At 35.7% G+C, this 22,296-nt stretch overlaps 1 protein-coding gene across 6 annotated transcripts in view; it reads right to left on the bottom strand.

Moving 5' to 3' along the window:
• Nucleotides 1–20,316, bottom strand: part of SNCA (synuclein alpha) — a 146,400-nt gene extending 126,084 nt beyond the window's left edge. The window contains exons 1-4 of one of the 6 annotated variants that reach the window (XM_031023868.2): nucleotides 20,209–20,316; nucleotides 17,495–17,640; nucleotides 8,067–8,108; nucleotides 358–500 (exon numbers count right to left, since the gene is read on the bottom strand). In XM_031023868.2, the coding sequence (XP_030879728.1) occupies nucleotides 358–500; nucleotides 8,067–8,108; nucleotides 17,495–17,615 (306 nt within the window). In that variant the 5' untranslated portion in view covers nucleotides 17,616–17,640; nucleotides 20,209–20,316. The other 5 variants (XM_006727056.3, XM_006727054.3, XM_006727055.2 and 2 more) reach the window with 5 other exon arrangements.
• Nucleotides 20,317–22,296: the final 1,980 nt, after the last annotated feature.

Genomic DNA, 22,296 nt, shown 5'->3' with positions numbered 1-22,296 from the left:
TCAACTGCTTCCACATGTCCCCTCCATAGTACCTGTTTTACTACAATATAAAAATCAGGTCATGTGCATTTTCATATTGAACTTTTTCGTTAAATAAACTTTTATAATAGTCAAAAAAAAAAAAAAGAAAATGAAACAATCATAATCACTGTACAATTTTCATAGCACTTATCTGGGTAAGTACCTCCAAAAAAGAATACATACATAAAAGTAGTCCTTTTTTTTTTTTTTTTTTTGAGAAGAGGGTCCGTCAGCCCTCCGCCAAGTAAGCATCTTATTCCTGCCTAGTGCCTTCCATGACAATGTGCTGTGATCCCGAGACTTTACAAATGTAACATAGAACGCATATAACTATACCTTGCCCAGCTGATCCTTTTTGCCAAAGCCAGTGGCAGCTGCGATGCTCCCTGCTCCCTCCACGGTCTTCTGTGCTACTGCTGTCACCCCTGTGACCACCGCCTCACCAACATTTGTCACTTGCTCTTTGGTCTTCTCAGCCACTGGGATAAATCCAGAACAACAACAGATTAAGGGACAGTGGAACAACAGGGACTGAAACTAATTTCACTTCCACTAGCTGTCAACTTCTAAAGACCTGTATTTGCATGTACTATAAATAACTGAAGTGTCAGAAGAAATAAAACCTCAGAGATATTTAAGTGAGTATGGTTTAGACAAACATTAAATCTTTGCTAAGATATGTTGCTGTAATCATGCAGAGAGTAAAACGTGCTTCAGATGTAATGATCACAAATAGAACCTTTGAGCGACTGAGGTTTGGTTAACATTTTACTAAGGAAAGTTTAGAGAAGGCAATGATTACAGATGCAGCTATTATTATGGTATCAGGTATGTACTTCTTTATTTCATTTTCAACATCAATTCTTTAATCTCACCCAGCATATTCATTTTCACTACACCTTCTGAGTCACACTAACAACACATAGTTGCTCATGTTACCATCAGAAATGAACAATACAGATGACATGATACTAAATATAGAAAACCTGAAAGACGCCACCAAAAAACTACTAGAATTGATAAACAAATTCAATAAAGTTACAGGATACAAAATCAATCTACAGAAACCTGTTGCATTCCTACACCAATAATGAAGCGGCAGAGAGAGAAATTAAGAAAACAATCTCATTTACAATTGCACCAAAAATAAGAAGATATGTAGGAATAAATGTAACTAAAGAGGTGGAAGCTCTGCACTCTGAAAACTATAAAACACTGATAAAAGAAAGTGAAAACAACACAAAGAAATGGAAAGACTTTCCATGCTTATGGTCTGGATTTAACAAATATTGTTAAAATGTCTGTACTACCCAAAACAATCTACACATTTGATGCAATCCTTATCAAAATATCAACAGCAGTTTTCACAGAACTAGAGCAAACAATTCTAAAATTTGAAAAAGACTTCAAATAGCCAGAGCAAACTTGAAAAAGAAAATGCAAGGCTAGAGGCATCATAGTTCTAGACTTCAAGTTATATTACAAAGCTGTAGTGATCAAAACAGTATGGTACTGGCACAAAAAATAGACACATAGATCAACAGAACAGAATTAAAAGCCCAGAAATAAACCCACAACTATATGGTCAATTAATCTTTGACAAAGTAGGAAAGAATATCCAGTGTGAAAAAGACAGTGTCTTCAACAAATGCTGTTGGGAAAACTGGATAACTACATGCAAAAGAATGAAATTGGACCAGTTTCTTACATCATTCACAAAAATAAAGTCAAAATGGATTAAAAACCTAAATGTGAGACCTGAAACCATAAAAATCCTAGAAAAGAACACAGGCAATAATTTCTTTGGCATTGGCCATAGCAACTTTTTTCTAGATTTGTCTCCTGAGGCAAGAGAAATAAAAGCAAAAATAAATTATTCAGACTAGATCAAAATAAAAAGCTTCTGCCCAGCAAAGGAAACAATCAACAAAACTAAAAGGCAACCTATGGTTGCGTAGGTATCCGATAAAGGGTTAGCATCCAAAATATATAAAGAACTTACAAACCTGAACACCCAAAAACCAAATAATACAACTGAAAAATGGGCAGAAGACATGAACAGACATTTCACCAAAGAAGACATCCAAAGGGTAATACACATGAAAAGATATTCATCATCACTTACCATCAGGGAAGGGCAAATCAAAACTACAATGAGATATCACCTCACACCTGTCAGACTGGCTAAAATCAACAACACAAGAAACAAGTGTTGGCGAGGATATGGACTAAAAGGAACACTTGTTCACTGTTGCTGGGAATGCAAACTGGTACAAACACTGTGGAAAACAGTATGGAGGTCCCTCAGAAAGTTAAAAATAGAAATACCCTATGATCCAGCAATCACACTACTGAGTATTTACTCTAAGAATACAAAAACACTAATTCAAAGGGATACACACACCCTGAAGTTTATAGCAGCATTATTTACAATAGCCAAGAAATGGAAGCAGTCCAAGTGTCCACTGAGTGATGAATGGATAAAGATATAATTAATATATATATATATATATATAATGGAATATTATTCAGCCATAAAAAAGAATGAAATCTTGCCATTTGCAACAACATGGATGGAACTAGAGAGTATAATGCTAAGTGAAATAAGTCAGAGAAAGACAAATATATGATTTCACTCATATGTGGAATTTATGTTTTTATTTTTTTTTCCTATGTAGAATTTAAGAAACAAATGAGCAAAGGGAAAGAAAAGAGAGAGAGACAAATGAAGAAACAGACTCTTAATTATAGAGCATAAACTAATGGTTATTGGAGGGGAGGGGGGTAGGGGGTGGGTTCAATAGGTGATGGGGATTAAGGAGTGCACCCATGGTGAGCACCAGGTGATGTACAGCATTATTGAATCACTATATTGTACACCTGACACAAATGTAACACTGTATGCTTGCTAACTGGAATTAAAATAAAAACTGAAAAAGACAAAAAAACGAACAAACATCCCTTACTCTTAAGGGATGGTTATGAAGAAACTTTGATCCTTTTATCAAACGTCAAGTGGTTGAAACAGGGTTTTTAATAAAAATGTTGATTTTCAACAATTTTAATGGTAACAAAAGAGCTAGGAATTAAGTGTAAAAATGAAGTTTGTTGAGCAAACTTACAATTTCTTTTTACAAAACAAAATACAATATGGTGATTCAGTAGATTTTTTTAATAAGTTAAACATCTAGAGAAGACAGTGTAAATAGTTTGGATTAGATTTAGAAGCAGACTTAATCTCATATCAAAAATTCTCCAAGACTATATCTGATATAATTGTTGAATTAATCTTTCTCTATTACCTCCATGCAATTGCCAAATAAAAGAAACTCCAATAAAAAAAGTTTGCTTCAATTAAATGAAGAGTTCTATGAAAAACAAAAGAGAGCTTCTGCTCTTTTAATAACTCAAGGTCAATAGAGAAATAAAACAACCGCTCTTCATCAAAACCTTATAACATTTATACTCATAAAGCCTATATCTTGCATCTCTTATGTCCATCTATGTAATGTTAGCCTTCTTTCCTTTTTGCCTCACAAACTCTTTTTTCTGCTTTTTTCCCAGATTTCAGGAATTTGGGGTTTTGAGTGATATTTTTCCTCAGGCCCTCTCCTAAGCAAATAGAGACAATTTTTTTTGTTTGTTTTTGGTTATGCTTTATGCTTGCGTACATCCTCTCCAGATAAGCCCCAGCCCAAGGCATTGGCTGAGCTGCACTGTCAGCTGTTAACTTGGCAAATGTTATATGCTAGTCACATGATTATAGTACAGCTCGCATGTCACCCATTGCAGAAGGCCAATGATTGAATAATGTGGACAAAGCAACTGGATTTTGATAGCAGGTCAGGGAAGTAAGGTGGTCTGTAAGGACAGATACTTACTCTTTAGTTCTGGGCAATGTGGGGAAGCTGAAGTGACCCTAGAGTCTAAAATCAGGAAGAGTCCCCAGAAGGTGTTGCTTTACATTTGCCTTTTGCCACTTCTGGGGATACAGTTGATGCCTCCTAACACGTAATGGCTATTCCCAAAGCAAAGTTCAATTTAAATGCCAGTGAGAAGCTGTTCTGGAGATTTCATGTTTTTAAACATTTCCAGAATGTTGATCCTTCAAAAATAGTGAATTGTGAGGTTTAACTTGTCATTTTTTTTCTTTTCCAAGAACATGAATAGAAAATTTTGCTTGAAAAATGAACTTTTTATTGTTACAATATCTCAAAGACAAGAATAAATTTTGATCTTTTTACAGATTATTTTTCTACCAGCCACGAAAGGTTATTTTTATAATATCTAGACCATTCTTTGTATATGTATATACATTAATTTATTTTTAATGCACATAAACTTCACAGTAAAATGCACTTTGTACTTTATCATAATTTCATCAGGTTTTATCATTGTAAGAATAAGTAAATTAGTTATATTACAAAATGACAGAGTGTACATGTAGCAATGATAGACACATTTTAAAAGAGTACTGTAGGACCTGTTTACCTAGTGGATTATCCAGTCATCTTAAGGCCCTGTGCCCCCTGTTAAGGACTTTTACACTATTTCTCTGTTCATTGACATGCCAAACAAAAGGGTGACAAAACAAAAGGAAATAAGACACATTCAAATTGGTGAGATTTTTCATGTAATAAATGATATTCATTTTTAAGGGAAAGGACCTTATAACCAGGATCAAAAAGGATACTTTCCTCCCAACTAATCATAGTATAATATTTTATGTTCTCCCCCAAATGTGCCAGTCTTTCTCAATTTTTTCATATAGCTCTGTCTGGCCAGAAGCTTTGATCCTTCTCAGATATCTATCTGTTTACTCAGCAAATTCGAGCTGCTGTTAAAATCCACCTCAAATGTCAAATTCTATATTAAAAACCTTTCCTCCCAACAAGTGTCCTGTTTCTCCTTCTGTGAGCTCATAAAATTTTAGATACATCTCTGCTATGGAACTGTTTACATCGTGCCAGAATTATTCATTCCCCAGTGTGTCTCTCCACCCCCACCAGCCTATTTAAAGTTCATTAAAATCAGAGATCCTGTTATTTTTCTTTATATTATTTCACAGCAGATACTCAATAAATTATTTTGAATGAATTAAAAGGAATTTTGTGTATTCTGTAATTTATTCATTAACTTTGATAATTAGATTTAATTTGGCTAGAAGTCAAAAATAAAATTTCAGAAAGAAAATGTGGCACCAACTTTTCAAATAGATACAATAAATTTAACCTTTGATCTTAAACACAATCATAAAATTAAGAAGATCTAGCTTTGAATTGTACAAATTATATATCTGAGGAAAATAAATTTATATTATAAAACATTTTGATAAATTATAACATGTTGAAATTAGTTGTGTTCATTATCATGTAACAAATTTCTGTTTATAAGAACCAAAACTCAGAAAATCTCCAGTAATAGGAAATTATTTATACCATACTTTCATGAGAAAAAAAATTAAATAAGCTTTTATGAACATTTATTTTTTAAAGCAGCTTCAAAGACATGCCATTCAGTACATCCAGATTAAATACACTCTCATATTTTTCTATAACATTTTCTATAGCATAGCATTAAGTTGACAACTGCAACAATAATGAACTGAGATCAAATAGCTAAGGTGTAAGGAAGAGATTTTTAGATTTTATCATGAGATTATCTAACTGGGAGAAATTCTTTTTCTTGGAATTTTTTAGGTAGAAAACTCCTGGCCTAACTTAAGTTTACTGAAGTCTATATTTCTGAAAAATAAGTAATGGGATGAATCTTGAAGAAATTTTTCTTTTGACATTAGAGGATAAAGTTATAGACTGTATAATAGTTTCTCACTTCCCTGCTTTAAGACTAATTACAATAATAACATTTATTTAGCACTTATATTATGTAGACTAAATAAACATTTTAGACCAAGTATAATAACCATTCTTCTCCTTAACCATGGAGGTAATTATCTTAAACTTATTTATCCTTATACTTGGAATTTGGAATTTTATGTTAAATAATCCTACTCATTGCCTAATATGGGAGAAGGATGGTATTTACAGCAGATTTATCCCATTGCATTTCTCATAGTCAGGCTACTTATGACATTTTTGATACTTTGCTATTGCCAGGGTAGTTGATTGGTACAATGGCTGTAAATATTACCCACATCAAAATCGTCATGGTCTTGCTGCTTAGCAGCATTTTCCATGGTGCTCTCTGGAACACTGGTTTCACTCAATCCTAGTAACTACTGAAATAAGGTCAAATAAATTTGAGAAGTCCTGGATTAAACCATATTATGAAAATCTCTTTACTATGGAATATCTCAGATTCTTCAGTATGCTAAAGAAGACATGATACACAAAGTTTCTCAATATTATTAAACTAGGGAAACATAAGGTGACAGGCTACTGTTCTTCAGAAAACAAAATGCTGCCTTATTGTACAAACTTCAGTAGTGCACACACACACACACACACAAACTCATTGTGGAGAAGATGAAAACTCTGACTTTGTTAACGGTTAGCCCTGCAGTCCATCTCCACAGTCTTCATTCAGTGATGTTATTAGTTGTATTCTTTAATTTTTACCACAGACTCTAAATCTGGCCACAAGCTTATCCGCTTTCTAAGCCACATGGATTCTTCGACTATCAAATGGAACACCATTAATCTAGCTAGGCTCTTCAGACAGTACAGTCTCCAATTGTCTGCTATCCAGGTCTTATTCAAATCATGCTTAATAACATCATATTTATAAACAGTCCCTAGAAGTCAACACAGTTCATGTACTTGCCTAGTTCTGGGCATTACGTATTGATTGGATTGCAACAGAGCAAATACAGGCAGCATACTTTAATCTAGCTTCTAGCAGAATCGGTTTCAAAGGTTCTATTTTCATTTTGCGCCCTCATTTATTTTCAAAAGTATATGCATATAAAATAGTCATGAAATATTTTTCTCCTCTAGCTGTAAAAATGTTGTTCAACATTTAGTGTGTATTATACAGGTGTTATTCACTATGATAAATAACACCTGTATAATACACACTATGTAATTTCATTATTCTAGGTATTTGTGCACCTTAAGTCTCTTTATTCTTTTACAGATGAGGAAACTAAATCACAAAAAGATTATGAATCCTGCAGAAAATCACATAGCTCGTAAGTGGTAAGCAGAAATTTGAGCCAAGGAAGTCTGGCTCCAGTGTTACGGTATCAACCACAAAACTGTAGTAATACTCCCATTTGATTTTCTCCATTTCCATTTTATAATTCAGTAATAGGAAGACGGTATTTTTCTGAGACACTATTACATTTACTGCTATCTGATCATATGAATTATATTTCTGATTATATATCCTGTTTTACCCCATCTGTCAAGCAGCTTGGAATACATACAACATGTAACTGAATCACGGCAAGTCTGTGGGCTCTTAAGATTATTAAATTTTGGTTCTCCTTTCATTTTTCTGTCTCTAACATACTCCTCATCATCACCACCATAATTTTCATTTTTGATATTAATTTATTGCAATCTTCTTACAGACCCATTCAAATTCTTGGTAAAATCGTGCCAAATAGATATAAATACAATAAATACTTCACTGATCATTCCAAGGGTGTTTCTTAAAATGTTTTCTGAATCATCAAGGAAATGTTATACTGAGTATCGTTTAATGTCAGAATGCTTTATTATACTGTACAGAAAATTTGACATTAATCCTTTGAAAACTGGCAATTCTTATACGTAATTTATGGTAGCAGTTTGCCAAGACACAATGTTTCAGAATATTTAAATGTGATATTAACCATAAATTAAACATATCCGGTCAATTCAGAGGCATCATTCTTGATAGTGGAATATATTGTTTTATTTATCTATAATAAATATTTACTTACTTAAACCATTTAATAAAGAATTAAAGTTAAACAAAGCTGATATTCCCTTAGAATACTTCTCTAGGAACACAGTGGCTGTTTACAATTACATTCTCAATGATTAATGCTTACTAGATATTTTCATATCATTCTTGGATATGGGCCCCATGGAGCTTACCTGTTGTCACACCATGAACCACTCCTTCCTTGGTTTTGGAGCCTATAAAAACAAATTCAAAACATAAACATAAGTCTCAAACTGGCCTTATATTGCTGATTAGCTAGTTTTAAATACAACTAATAAAAAAAAGTCTCAATCTTTAGAAGCCCATATAGAAAAATATCCTTAGAGGGCATAAAAGCTAAAACAAGGAATTCCAGTAATCATACAACAAATAGAAGAAAGCAAAACTAGCAGGAGGTTCTTTCCAATTAAAATTTTAACCCACAGGGGCGCCTGGGTGGCTCAGTCATTAAGCGTCTGCCTTCGGCTCAGGTCATGATCCCAGGGTCCTGGGATCGAGCCCCACATCGGGCTCCCTGCTCAGCGGGAAGCCTGCTTCTCCCTCTCCCACTCCCCCTGCTTGTGTTCCCTCTCTTGCTGTCTCGCTCTCTCTGTCAAATAAATAAAATCTTAAAAAAAAATTAAAATTAAAATTAAAAAATTAAAAAATAAAATTTTAACCCACAATGATGAGTTATTTTTTTAAGTTTTCACTTTAATTCCAGTTAGTTAACAGAGTGTTATTAGTTTCAAGTGTGCAATATAGTAATTCAACATTTCCATGTGTTGACAGCTGCTATAAACATTGGGGTGCATGTATCCTTTTGAATTAGTGTTTTTGTATTCTTTGAGTAATTAGCCAGTAGTGCAATTGCTGGATCATAGGGTAGATTTATTTTTAACTTTTTGAGGGACCTCCATACCATTTTCCACAGTGGCTCCACCTCCCAATGAGGACTTTTTATCCCCTTGTGTCCCTCTTCAATAATGGATTTTGCCCAGAAATAAACCCACACTTATTTGGTCACTTAACCTACAATGAAGGAGGCATGAATATACAATAGGGAAGACAATCTCTTCAATAATCAACTTACAGAGGGAAAAATAAAAGGTGAGATAACACTGGGGCTGGGCGGGAAGATGATCTTAGGTTCAGAACTGTAGAAGCTATACTAAAGTACAGGAGAGCAGAGAGGTTAGTCAACCCATGAAACTCAAGTAGAAGGGAAGAAAAAGAAGAAATTAACATTCATTGAACACCTATTATGTAAAAGGCATTTTAATCTTGTTTAATCCACTTAATACAGGCGAATTATGCCCACTTTATAGCTGAAGAAATTGCAATTCAAAGTTAAATGATTTGCCTAAAGTCACACAGGCAATAACTAGCTATTGATATCAATATTAGCATATTGATATGACCCTAAACCTATACGCTTTCCACTAAGCCAAGCAAACTTTTAGGAGGAATACAGCTTTTAAAAAAATAGCTCATTAATATGTATTAAAACTAAGTTTAACAATTTTATTCATGAGCTCTCTGATGGTGGATTTTTCAGTGTGACACTAGCTGTTTTTTGTGTTGGGTCTTTTTTTTTTTTTTGAGAAAAAGAGAGAGCTGGGGGGAGGGCTAGAGGGAGAGGGAAAGAGAGAATCTTAAGCAGGCTCCATGCCCAGTGCAGAGCCCGATGTGGGGCTCAATCTCACGACCCAGATATCATGACCTGAGCCAAAATCAAGTCAGATGCTTAATCAACCTAGCCACCCAGGCACCTCTACACCAGTTTTTTAATTAAATTTTTTTTTTTTTTTTGGAGAAAATAACAGTGGATTGGAGATTCATTTGAAAACTACCCTGTAAGTAAAATAATCTATTTCTATCAGACATAGAAGAATATAAGGAAATGAGGGCATAAAAACTGAGAAAATATTTAAATCTATATTTGGAGATTAAACTAGGTACTAATCTTCAGTTTAAAAATGCACTGGTTTAAAAAGCTTTCCTAAGCATGTTAGAAATAACAGTAAACACTTTAAAACAAAGGAAAAAAAGCATTAGGGAATCTCAGGTTCCCCATCACTAAGATGACTACATAGAATTAATTATATAATCTCTAAGAACTGGGTCCTTAAACTGGAGAGTGCAGCAGAACCAGTCAGGTGGGAGCGCTGGTTGAAAATGCTGACTGTTGTGTCAGAGCCTCAAATATTCAGGAAATACCAGGTACAGATATTTGCATTTTCTAATAACCCTCATGATCTAATTCTAATTCATGGGTCAAATTTATAAAACACTGGTCTTAGATGGCTTCAATATCCAAATTTATTTAAAATTTAGAAGCACATATCCACGATTTCAATAATACGATTGATAAAATGACCTAAATGAATATATAAGACTATGTTGAAAATGTTCACTAAATATTTTTATGAAAATACATAAATAAGGCATTAAGTGAAATTTGGACGCATATTTAAATTTACATTTTTACTAAACAGTCAAGAAAAGTATCTATGTTTAATAAAACAATTTAAATATAGTTAAGAAGTTTCCATTTGAATAATTTAAGGACCTCTGATAAAAATAAAACATATAATAAATGATAGCATTGTAATTAAGAATATGGGTTTTGCCCAGAAATAAACCCACTCTTATATGGTCAATTAACCTACAATGAAGAAGGCATGAATATACAATGGGGAAGACAGTCTCTTCAACAAGTGGTGATAAGAAAACTGCACAGCTACATGCAGAAGAGTGAAACACTTTCTTACACCACACACAAAAATTAACTCAAACTAGTAAAGACTGAAGTGTCAGACCTGAAACCATAAAACTCCTAAAAGAAAACACAGGCAGTAATCTCTTGGACATTGATCTTAGCAACATATTTATGCACATGTCTCCTGAGGTATGGGAAATAAAAGCAAAGACACTGGGGAGGGTATGTGCTCTGATAAGCGCTGTGAATTGTGCAAGACTGTTGAATCTCAGATCTGTACCTCTGAAACAAATAATGCAATATATGTTAAGAAAAAAAAGAAGAAGAAGAAGATAGCAGGAGGGGAAGAATGAAGCGGGGGAAATCGGGAGGGGTAGACGAACCATGAGAGACGATGGACTCTGAAAAACAAACTGAGGGTTCTAGAGGGCAGGGGGGTGGGAGGATGGGGTAGCCTGGTGGTGGGTATTGAGGAGGGCACGTTCTGCATGGAGCACTGGGTGTTATGCACAAACAATGAATCATGGAACACTTTATCTAAAACTAATGATGTAATGTATGGGGATTAACATAAGAATAAAAAAAAAAAGCAAAAATAAACTATTGGGACTACACCAAAATAAAAAGCTTTTTCACAGCAAAGGAAGCCATCAACAAAATTAAAGACAACTTAGTGAATGAGAGAGGATATCTGCAAATAAGATATTTGATAAGGGGTTAATATCCAAAGCATATAAAGAACTTATACAACTCAACACCAAAAACAACAAATAATCTAATTTAAAAATGGGTAGAGAACCTGAAGAGTCATTTTTCAAAAGAAGATATACAGACAGCCAACAGACACATGAAAAGATACTCAACATTACTAACCATCATATAAGTGCAAATCAAAACCAGAATGAAATATAACCTCACATCAGTCAGAATGGTGAGTATCAAAAAGGAAGAAATAAGGGTTGGTGAGGATGTGGAGAAAAGGGAACCCTCATGAACTGTTGGTGGGAATGTAAAATGGTGTAACTACTCTGGAAAACAGTATGGAGGTCCTTCAGAAAATTAAAAATAGAAATACCATATGATCCAGTAGTTCTACTATTGAGTATTTACCTGAAGAAAATGAAAACACCTAATTCAAAAAAACATATGTATTCCTATGTTTACTGTAGCATTATTTACAGTAGCCAAGATATGAAAGCAACATAAATGTCCAATGATAGATGACTGGATAAAGAAGATATGGGGTGTGTGTGTGTACACAAATGGAATATTACTCAGCCATAAAAAAGTATGAGATCTTATTTATCATCTGCAACAACAACATGGATGGACAATAGAGGGTATTATGTTAAGTGAAATAAGTCAGATGGAAAAAGACAAGTACCATATTATTTCACTTATATGTGGAATCTAAAAAACAAAACAAAAAAACAAAAATAACAGAAACATAAAAACAGAGAACTGGTGGTTGCCAGAGGGGAGGTGGGTGAGGGATGGGTGAAATAGGTGAAGTGGATTAAGAAGTACAACCTTGTAATTACAAAATAAATAAGTCACAGAGATGAAAAGTACAGCATAGGGAATATTCTTGGCATTATATAAAGAAAACTAAATTGTTTTGCTTTTCAATTGGACTCTAAATTTATAATTTCTAAGCCATTTGATTGGGATAATTGTTATTTATTAAATTGAAGTATATAGATTGAAAATTTGTATAAAAAATCACAAAAAAATCATAAAATAACACTGATTCTTATGTAGTTCCTCAATTAGTTAAAAGATAGTTGCCCAAAATATAATATTATAAAGGAATGATACTACTTTTTTCATTAGGTTTAAGAAAACAGTGTGCTAAATATCTTCAGCCATATAGAAGTTAGAAAACTTTCTATAATCACTTCCAATCTTTCACCCCAGTTATTTGTGAGTTTTGTAATGACGAATGAAAAGATAAAAAGAAAATATGTTGGCAAAGTAATTATTCTGTTGGACAGCTTATTTGATAATAATAACCATGGCTCCTATATATAAAAGTGTGCTTTACAAAATCCTCAACAAAATATTAACAAATCAAATCCAACAATGTATAAAAAGAATTATACTTCATAACCAAGTGGAATTCATGCCAGGTATGCAAGTTTGGTTCATTATTCAAAAATTAATTAAAGTAATCCATCACATTGACAAGATAAAGACAAATGATGTGATCATATCAATAGATGCAGAAAAAACATTTGACAAAATGCAACATCTATTTGTGATAAAAACTTCTGGTAAACTAGGAATAGAGGGGAACTTCCTCAACTTGATAAAGAATATTTACAAAAAAACCTACAGATAACATCATATTTCATAGCAAGAAACTAGGGCTTTCCTACTAAGACCAGAAACAAGGCAAGCATCCTACTGGAAATCCTAGCCAGTGCAATATGATAATAAAAGGAAATAAGAGGTATACAGGTTGGGAAAGAATAAATAAAATGATCTTCATTCACAGATGACTTGTATGTCTATGTAGAAAATTGTAAAGAATCAATGATGACAAAAAAACCCACTAATTTTTGTAAGACTCTTGGCTACAACGTTAATAAACACAAGTCAATCACTTTCATATATACAAGCAATGAACAAATGGAATTTAAAATTTAAAACACAATAAATTTATATTAGCACCAAAAAAAAAAAATACTTAGGTGTACATTTAACAGAATATATCCAACATCTATATGAGGAAAACTACAACGCTCTAATGAACAAAAGCAGAGAACTAAATAAAAGGAGGTATATTCTATGTTCATGGATGGGAAGACTCAATACTGTCAATATGTCAGCTCTTAACTTGATCTATAGTTCAATGCAATCTTAATCAAAATCTCAGCAAGTTATTTTGTCAATAACAACAAACAGACTCTAAGTCTATGTGGAGAGGCAAAAAGCTGCGAATAGCCATAATAATATTGAAGTATAAAATCACAGGTCTGACACTACTTGCCTTTCAGACTTATTATCAAGCTATAGTAATCAAGACAGTGTGATAATTGCAAGAGAATAGACAAGTAAATCAAAGGAACATTATAGAGAGCCTAGAAATAGAACCACACAAATATAGCCAACTGATTTTTGACAAAGGAGTGAAAGCAATACAAAAAAGCAAAGACAGTCTTTTTGACAAATGGTGCTGGAACAACTGGACATCCACATGCAAGAAGAAAGAAGGAGAAGGAGAAGAAGAGACAACAACCCTTCACAAAAATTAACACAATAGGGATAATAGACCTAAATGTAAAATACAGAACTATAAAACTCCTCAAATAACATAGGAGAAAACCTACATGGCCTTGGGTATGGCAATGACTTTTAGATATAACACCAAAAGCACAACCCATGAAATAAAGAATCAACAAGCTGGACTTCATTAAAATTAAAAATTTCTGCTCCATGAAAGGAAGTGGGGAGAATGAAAAAAGCTACAGACTGAGAGAAAATATTTGCAGAAAATATGTCTGAAAAGGAACTATTATCCAAAATATACAGAGGACTCTTAAAACTCAACAATAAGAAAACAACCAGATTAAAAAACAGGCCAAATACCTTAACAGATACCTCACCAAAGAAGATATATAGATGACAAATAAGCTTATGAAAAGATGCTCCACATATGTCATCTGGGAAATGTAAATTAAAACTATCAGTTACCACAACATACCTGTTAGAATGATCAAAATCTAGAATATTGAAACTCCAAATGCCAACAAGGATGTGAAGCAACAAGAACTGTTATTCATTATTACTGGTGGGATACAAAATGGTCCAGCCACTTTGGAAGACAGTTTGTCAGTTCCTTATAAAACTAAACATATCCTTACCATATGATCCTGCAATAGTGATCTTTGGTATTTACCAAAAGGAGCTGAAAGCTTATGCCCATTCAAAAGCCTGCACATGAATGTTTATAGCAGTTTAATTCACAATTGCCAAAATTTGGAAGAAGCCAAGATGTCCCTCAGTAGGTGAATGGATAACTGTGGTACATCCAGACAATGGAATTAGTATTTAGTACTAAAAAGAAATGAGCTATCAAGTCATGAAAAGACATGGAAGAACCTAAAATGCATATTACTAACTGAAAGAAGCCAATCTTAAAAGTCTGCATAGTGTATGATTCCAGGTATATGACATTCTGGAAATGGCAAAATTATGGCGGTAGTAAAAAAAGATCAGTGGTTGCCAGGGGTTGGTGTAGGGAAATGAATAAGTGATGTACCAACAATTTTAGGACATCAAAAATATCTACATGATACTATAATGATGGATACACTTCATTATATATCTGTCCAAATGCAGAGAATGTATAATACGAGGAGTGAAACTTCAACTATGGGTTTTGGGTGAATATGATGTGTCAATGTAGGTTCATTAATTTTAATAAATGTACCACTCTGGTGGGGGATGTAGATCGTGGGGGAAGCCATGCATGTGTGGAGGCAGGGGGTACATGAGAAACCTCTGTTATTTGCCTCTCAATTTTGCTGTGAACCTAAACTGCTACAAAAAATAAAAGTCTTTAATTTTTTTAAAAGTGTGCTTTATTACTCACATGTTTTATTATGACATTCTCACAAAAACTCTGCAAGGTAATTGCATTTATCTAAATCTTATTTTTACAAATGAAGGAAGTAAAGCTCATAGATGTTAAGTAACTTTTATAGTATTCTAAAAGCAATAAATGATGTAGCCTGGACTAGAATTTAAGTTTGTGTGACGTCAAGTCTATGTTCTCTTTACTTTTCCAGGAGTCAGCAAACTGCAGCCTATAGGCCAAATCAACTCACCACCTGTTTCGGGTAACTAAGGTTTTATTGGATCACAGCTAATTATTGTCTATGGCTGCTTTCACACCACAACCGCAGAGATGATTAATTGACACAGAGATCTTATGGCCTAAAATATTTATTGTCTAGCGCTTTACAGAAAAAGTTTATCAACTCCTGATCTATATATTCTCTCTTTCTCATGGTCAGTTTTCATCCTAAACCCTGCGTCTGAGTTCGAATTTTAACTATCCTTCAGAACACAACCAATAAATAATTTATAGAATGCACTATGTGTTAAATACCGTGATATACCATGTTATTAAAGAGGGCACGTATTGAATGGAGCACTGGGTGTTATATGCAAACAATGAATCATGAAACACTACATCAAAAACTAATGATGTAAGTATGGTGATTAACATAACATAATAAAATTTAAAAAAAATACCACAATATATATTGAAGATGATCTAAAAATACATGTGACATGTAAACAAATTATGATTTTATATAATAGCAAATAACAGAATATCAAAAGAATAAAATCATTCTATTTGCCTAAACACATAGTTGACAATGAAAACAAAAAGTTTTCCAGATGACAAAACCTGTTTATTACATAGAAAACAGGAATGTATTAAATTAATATTCAATAGTTTCTGGACTCAGTACCAACTAATAGAACAAATATTAGCATCCTAAAAAAAATCTTTAAAGTTACTAAATTATAAAATAATGGAAATCAAAGAATAGTTGCAAGCACACACTTGCACAACTTAGAAAACTGAGGACAAGTATAAAGATATCAATTATCTGCACATCACTGATGCAGTATTCCAAATTCCCTCTAAAAAAGATGTAACTCACACTTCAAAAAAACACTTGAAATTAACTCGTCATTTTTTCCTCTTGTGACACTCTTTAATTCAATGATTTTCTGAAGATATGTCTTAAGAGAAAGAATAATTTAACTTAAGATTTGTAGCAAACTCAGCCAATATAGAGCCCATGAGCAATGAGAAAAAAATATGAGAGGTATTCATAAAAATTATTCCAAGTCTAACTCTTTTTCAGTGCATCCATGTTGGAGAGGCAGTGTAGCTGTCTTTCCACCCACAGACAGAGGCGTAGTGCCTTATGCCACCCAACAAGTTCATCCTCCATCTTCCTGCTCATCCTGCTGCCACCAGAGAATGTGCAAGAGCTCAGAGCAGCAGAAGAGAAAGAGGAGAGGCAGAATGGGCAGAGGGTGAGTGTATGCATGTGTCTCTGTGGATGAGGGTTTGTCTATGTATGTGTCTATTCCTTCCCCAAAGACTTTGAAGTGAATTGTAAAGTAACACCCAACCTAGCACAGTTCAAGGTAAGAAAAAGAGCGTCAGGATCTGCATGAATACTACAAAGTGGCAATTTAGGAACAAGTAAAAAAGATAAGCATCAATCTCATTATTTAGTATGTGTGTCATTTGATAAATGAATTATATATATCTCTGAGATATTAGCAACAGCCTTCAAGCACTTTTTCGAGCAATTAGTCTTCAGTTTACCAAGTGGTCACAAGGATGAACTCTACCAAAGACTTTTCTGTCCTCTCCTTTTTAGGGCCACAATAGGTCTTTTTTTACATATCCCAGGGCCATATTTAAGTCTTATTTTAAAATATGAATACACTAAAATTTGCTAATATTATTCACGATGATTAAAAAAAAAATCAAAGGCCCATGAATGACTTCGATTCCTAAAAATATTCTTAATTATTTTTGGAGACTGAGTTTTAAAAACTTTTTTATGAATTATAGTCCCTTATGCACAGAAGCATTCATTTAAAAAGTCCAAAGTATTACTGAAAAATTAAATATTCTGAAAAAAACAAAAGATTATCCTCACTTTTTACTATTAGCTCAAATATACACATTTACCTACCCACACAGTCCTCTGACTCAGTTTATCCTTTTGACAAGTGATGATGCAAAAATGAATCAAGAAATACCAGCATTTAGAGCATCAATCATCCTAACCCATCAATCATAAATAAATATCAAGATGCCATGGGGGGCTTACCTACCTACATAGAGAACACCTTCTTTTGTCTTTCCTGCTGCTTCTGCCACACCCTGTTTGGTTTTTTCAGCAGCAGCCACGACTCCCTCCTTGGCCTTTGAAAGCCCTTTCATGAATACATCCATGGCTAATGAATTCCTTTACACCACACTGGAGAACACAAAATATAATTTCAATGAGAACTTTTACATCAGAAACTAATGATGTACTGTATGGTGACTAACATAACATAATAAATATAAATAAATAAATAAATAAATAAATAACAACTTTTGGGTAGAATAAAATAAAATTAGAACCACCCAAGATAAAAACCACTGAAAGATCAGTACAACTCCCAAAAGTGCGAGACTCTTTTTAGACTCTTATTTCAACCACTGGACCAAAAAAAAAAAAAAGCCTTTTTCTTTTTTTAGGTTTTGCATTAAAAATTTAGCATCCCTCATCCATCTTGGCTAGTAAAAGTCTAACTGCCTAAACGTGGATTAAGATGAATCATCTGAGTTGTGCTTACTGTATCTTCGAAGGGTAGTTACATGAAAAGATGGACCCCTCTTTCAACTTCCCAGAGTCCAAACGGTGACAAGGTAAGTTAGAAGTACGTTTAAAAGATCACAGGGAAAGAAAGGGAGCTGGAGGCATGGGGTCAGGGACAGTCTTATAAATGAATCCCAGAAGAGGGCTAACTGGCTGATCACCAAGAGGGGCGGGAAGAGAACTACTCACTCTGGGTGTGGCTCAAGCTCGAGCCCACACGCACCGGCCCTAATCCACGCGACCAGCCACCCCCGCCCCCAGCTATCTACTCCGAGCAGGCGCCTGTGCACAGCCGGGAGCAGTCTCCTGACTCGCGCCAGCCACCCGAGGGGGCGTTCTCCGCGCGCGTGAATTCGCTACCCACCCGGCGCCCGCACCTGTTAACCCCTTACCACCTGCTGACCTGCCCTCCCAGCACTTCCATTTAATGATCTGCCAAACACAGCTTGCTTACTTCATCGAGAAAACGCAGAGGGCGGACTGGGGGATGTAAGGTAAAAGAGAAATAAAAGTTGGCTGCTCACGCTCCACCTAGCATTCTCGCGTTTCCCCAGGGAAAAGCGTATCCCGGAGAAGCAGCGTAACCTCTCAGCCTTTGGGGACGAGAAGAACGGAATATCGGATGCCAGAGGAAAGCCAGGTCAACCAACTTACTTTCCTCAAGCTCACTGAAGAGATAAGCACCCACCTCCGAGAGACTCGACACAGCAGGTCCTTATTGCAGCAACAACCTCCCTCCCAGAAGCCCACGACTCCTCTCCTCCCGGGTTTCCTCCAGTATTGCCAAAGCTGCCCGTTTAGATCCATAGGTACTTACCTGGGTCCCTCTGATCCTCACAACTACAATTCCTCTCAACCACCCCCTTACAAAAAATTTTTTTTTAAAAAAACAATTCCCAAATATTATTTAAATGGGAAGAGGGAGAATAAGAAGCGCACAGGAAGGGAAGAGGCGGCAGCAGGAGAGGGATGGTCCCCAGAGGAGACTGCTGTCAGCACAACCCGGTGATGAGAGGCTGGGGGCGTGGGAGGCAAACCCACGAACCTGTCGTCGAATTGCCACTCCCCGTCCCCCGCACAATTGGATCCGAGAGAAGGAGACAGAGGGTCGGAAGGGAAGGCAGGGAGAGAGCGCGAAGAATGCTAAGGGCCAGGCTCGGTCCTCGGGTCTGCTCTAAAGCCAGCACACACCTCGCCCCACGCTGCCGCGCTCGGTCTCTCACCCCCTCTCTCGGGTCCCCTTCTCGTCGTCGTGGTCTTCCTCCTCTTCCTCTTTCTCCTCCTCCTTCTCCTCCGCTCACCGCCCCCGCAGCTGATTTGTCAGCTCCTCTCCCCGCCCCTCTCCCGGCGCTCTCTGCTTTCCCAGCCGCGTGCATTTCACTCCTCTACTCGGATGGGGATGGGGGCGGGGGGAGGCTCTACCTCCAACTTCAGACACCAGCCTGGGCCTGGGGGGCGGGGAGGTGGGGTATTCTGCACTTCACCCCCAGGTTCAGGATCAAGGGGACTCTTGTGGCGATCTGGACCTGTTAGGCTTAGGCTGATGTTTCTCCGTCTTTCCCATCCCCCCTCCTTCGCTGTCTCCGCCCTTCCCTCTGGTTCCTCACGGGACCCCCTTGTCCGAGCCACCCTAGTGGAGTGGAGGTCTGAGGGATCGACCACCAAAGATAGAGCCAACCTCTTGGGAGGCTACTGAAGGAGGCAGGCAGCTCAGGAAAGGTGCTCAACCAGTACTACCAAGAGCACGTTTCCCTCGGATCGCTGAAATTTTGATTAACGGTGGTAGGACACGATGTTAAGGATGCCTTTGTTCAAATATCACTCAGATTTTCGTAACCTCTTAACCTCGGATGAGCCCGAAAAGGTCCGCGGATGGAGAGGAGACTAGTAAGGAAGAGTTACAGGTTGAGGCAGGAAGGAGCCTCTTCGAATCCTCTTCCCACCCCACTATCACCATTTTCTTGTCCACCAATCAGCTGTTGCCAGACGCCGATTTTTCCCATCAGTGGAACATGGAATAAATATTCCCCAGCCGTCGATACCAAGCGGTCTTAAGGTTTTCATTCTCGAAATGGAATTTACTTTCCACTCTCGAGTGCCTGATGGAGGAGACGAATCCAGCGTGGTTAATTCTCCTGAAACGTCCATCCAATTTCTTCGCCCCTTCTACACACTACTCACCTTTCTCATTTGATTCACGTTGCCCTCGGAGCTGACACCCGACACATCCCTTCCCACACACAGACGCGCAGACATATGCGCGGGCTTGAAGACAATTTTTGCATTGCTTAACACATTTCACCTCTTTCAGAGCTGGAGGGAAAACAGCTGTTCTTGGATCACACCAGAATGGAGAACCAAGCTCCTCCCTCTAACAGAATGCATTTGCTGTTTTTGCCTGAATTGGGAGAATGATTTTAGCACTGGAAGGGAAAAACAAGTCTTTGCTGTATGTTTTTTGTTTGTTTGTTTGTTTTGTTTTGTTTTATGTTTGTTTATATTTATTTATTTATTTATTTATTTATTTATTTATTTATTTATTTATTTTTGTAGGAAAAATGCTTTCTATATCCCAGCACTCACTTGGGTTCTGAAATATTAGTAAAATGCAATTTAAATCTACAAAACAACCCTTTGAAACCAAAAAACCCAACAACAACAACCCAAGAACAACAGTAAAATGCAATTTAAATCTACAAAACAACCCTTTGAAACCAAAAAAACCCAACAACAAAACAAACAGGAACCAGGGACCCAGAATATATATATATTCTGCTTAAACAAGTCCTTACACTATTGGTCTGCCCTTTTTAAAAGCAGCCTTTCCAAATGCTCATATTTTGTTTCTTGGAATCAGAAAAAGAAGGTTAAACTTAGGAACTGGTTTACTGTCTGGCTTTGAGACTTTGAACAAGTTATGTCCTCTGTTCACAGTTTTCTTTTTTAAATGAGGAGATGAACGTGGATGAGCCATCTTTTTTCAACTTTTTACTATAAAAAATGTTTAACTATAAACAAAAGCTGAGAGAATGAAGGACTCCATGTGAATATCACCCGTCACCGTTTTTTAATGTATGGCTAATCATGTTTCATTTATATGCTCACCCACTCTCCATTTTTTATCACCACCCTTCATGTCTTACTAAATCCCAAGAATTACATGTATCCTTTCATCTGTAAATATTTCAGCCTTTATGCATAAAATGCAAGAACTGTTTTAAAATATCCGCAATAACACTTAGATGGTGTTTTTAAAAATTGATGTATAATATACATACAGTGAAATCATCAGATCTTAAATAGTCCTTTAAATTAGTTTTGAAAAATACATGCATTAGTGTAACCCACACCATTTTGAAAACAGAACATTTTCATCACCCCAGAAAATTCCCTTTTGCCCTTTATAGTGGGTACATATTTTAGAATTGCACAAAAATGCAATATACAGTATGAAAATTTTTCCCCTTTCACTCAACATATTTGTGAAGTTCATTTATGTTGTGGCATGTATCAGCAGTTTGTTTCGTTTTATTACTTCTGGTTTTTTTTTTCCCTTTTATTACTGAAATAATATATCTTTTCAACTGTGACCTATCACTGCAAGTTACCTTGATAGACTATTATGACAATTATTTAATGTATCATATGACATAGTTTAACATAGTTTATATTTTAACAGGGACCTCCTTGAAACCTAGTGCTTTAAATCAAAGGGTGTATTCTTAGGTCCCATGACAGACCAATGAGAGAATTATTTTGGAGTGGCTGTTATATTTTTGTGATTCTTATAGCATAGCATGATACCATAACACCTTTATATGGTACTTTATGCTTCACAAAAGACTAAGGTACTGTATCATTTAATCAAAACAAGTGGGTAAATTAAGTTTTATTATGTACCTTTTATAATCAGGGAATCTGAAGCTCAAAGAATTTTAGTAAAAGGCCGAAATTGCCTAGCTATTAAGCAGCAGAGCTGAGATAATCAAGCAGGAACCATTCCAAAAGGCACAATTGTCTCCTGAGTTGTCAGTTTCTCTCTAAAACCTTACATACTGGGTGTGGTATAGGGTGGGAGGAAAAAGGTGGGAGCCAGTTCTGTTAGAAATAGCCTTTGGTCTTCTATCTCACTGATTCTCTCTTCTGCCTCATTTATCCTAGCAGTTAGCGCCACTCTGGAAAACAGTATGGAGGTTCCTCAAAAAGTTGGAAATAGAGCTACCATATGAACCAGCAATTGCACTACTGGGTATTTACCCCAAAGATACA

Source organism: Leptonychotes weddellii, chromosome 2 (assembly GCF_054177405.1).
Source record: "Leptonychotes weddellii isolate Sample4059 chromosome 2, ASM5417740v2, whole genome shotgun sequence".
Classification (NCBI taxonomy): Eukaryota; Metazoa; Chordata; class Mammalia; order Carnivora; family Phocidae; genus Leptonychotes; species Leptonychotes weddellii.
The sequence above is the reverse complement of the archived record's forward strand: the minus strand, read 5'-3'. Positions and strand labels throughout refer to the sequence as shown.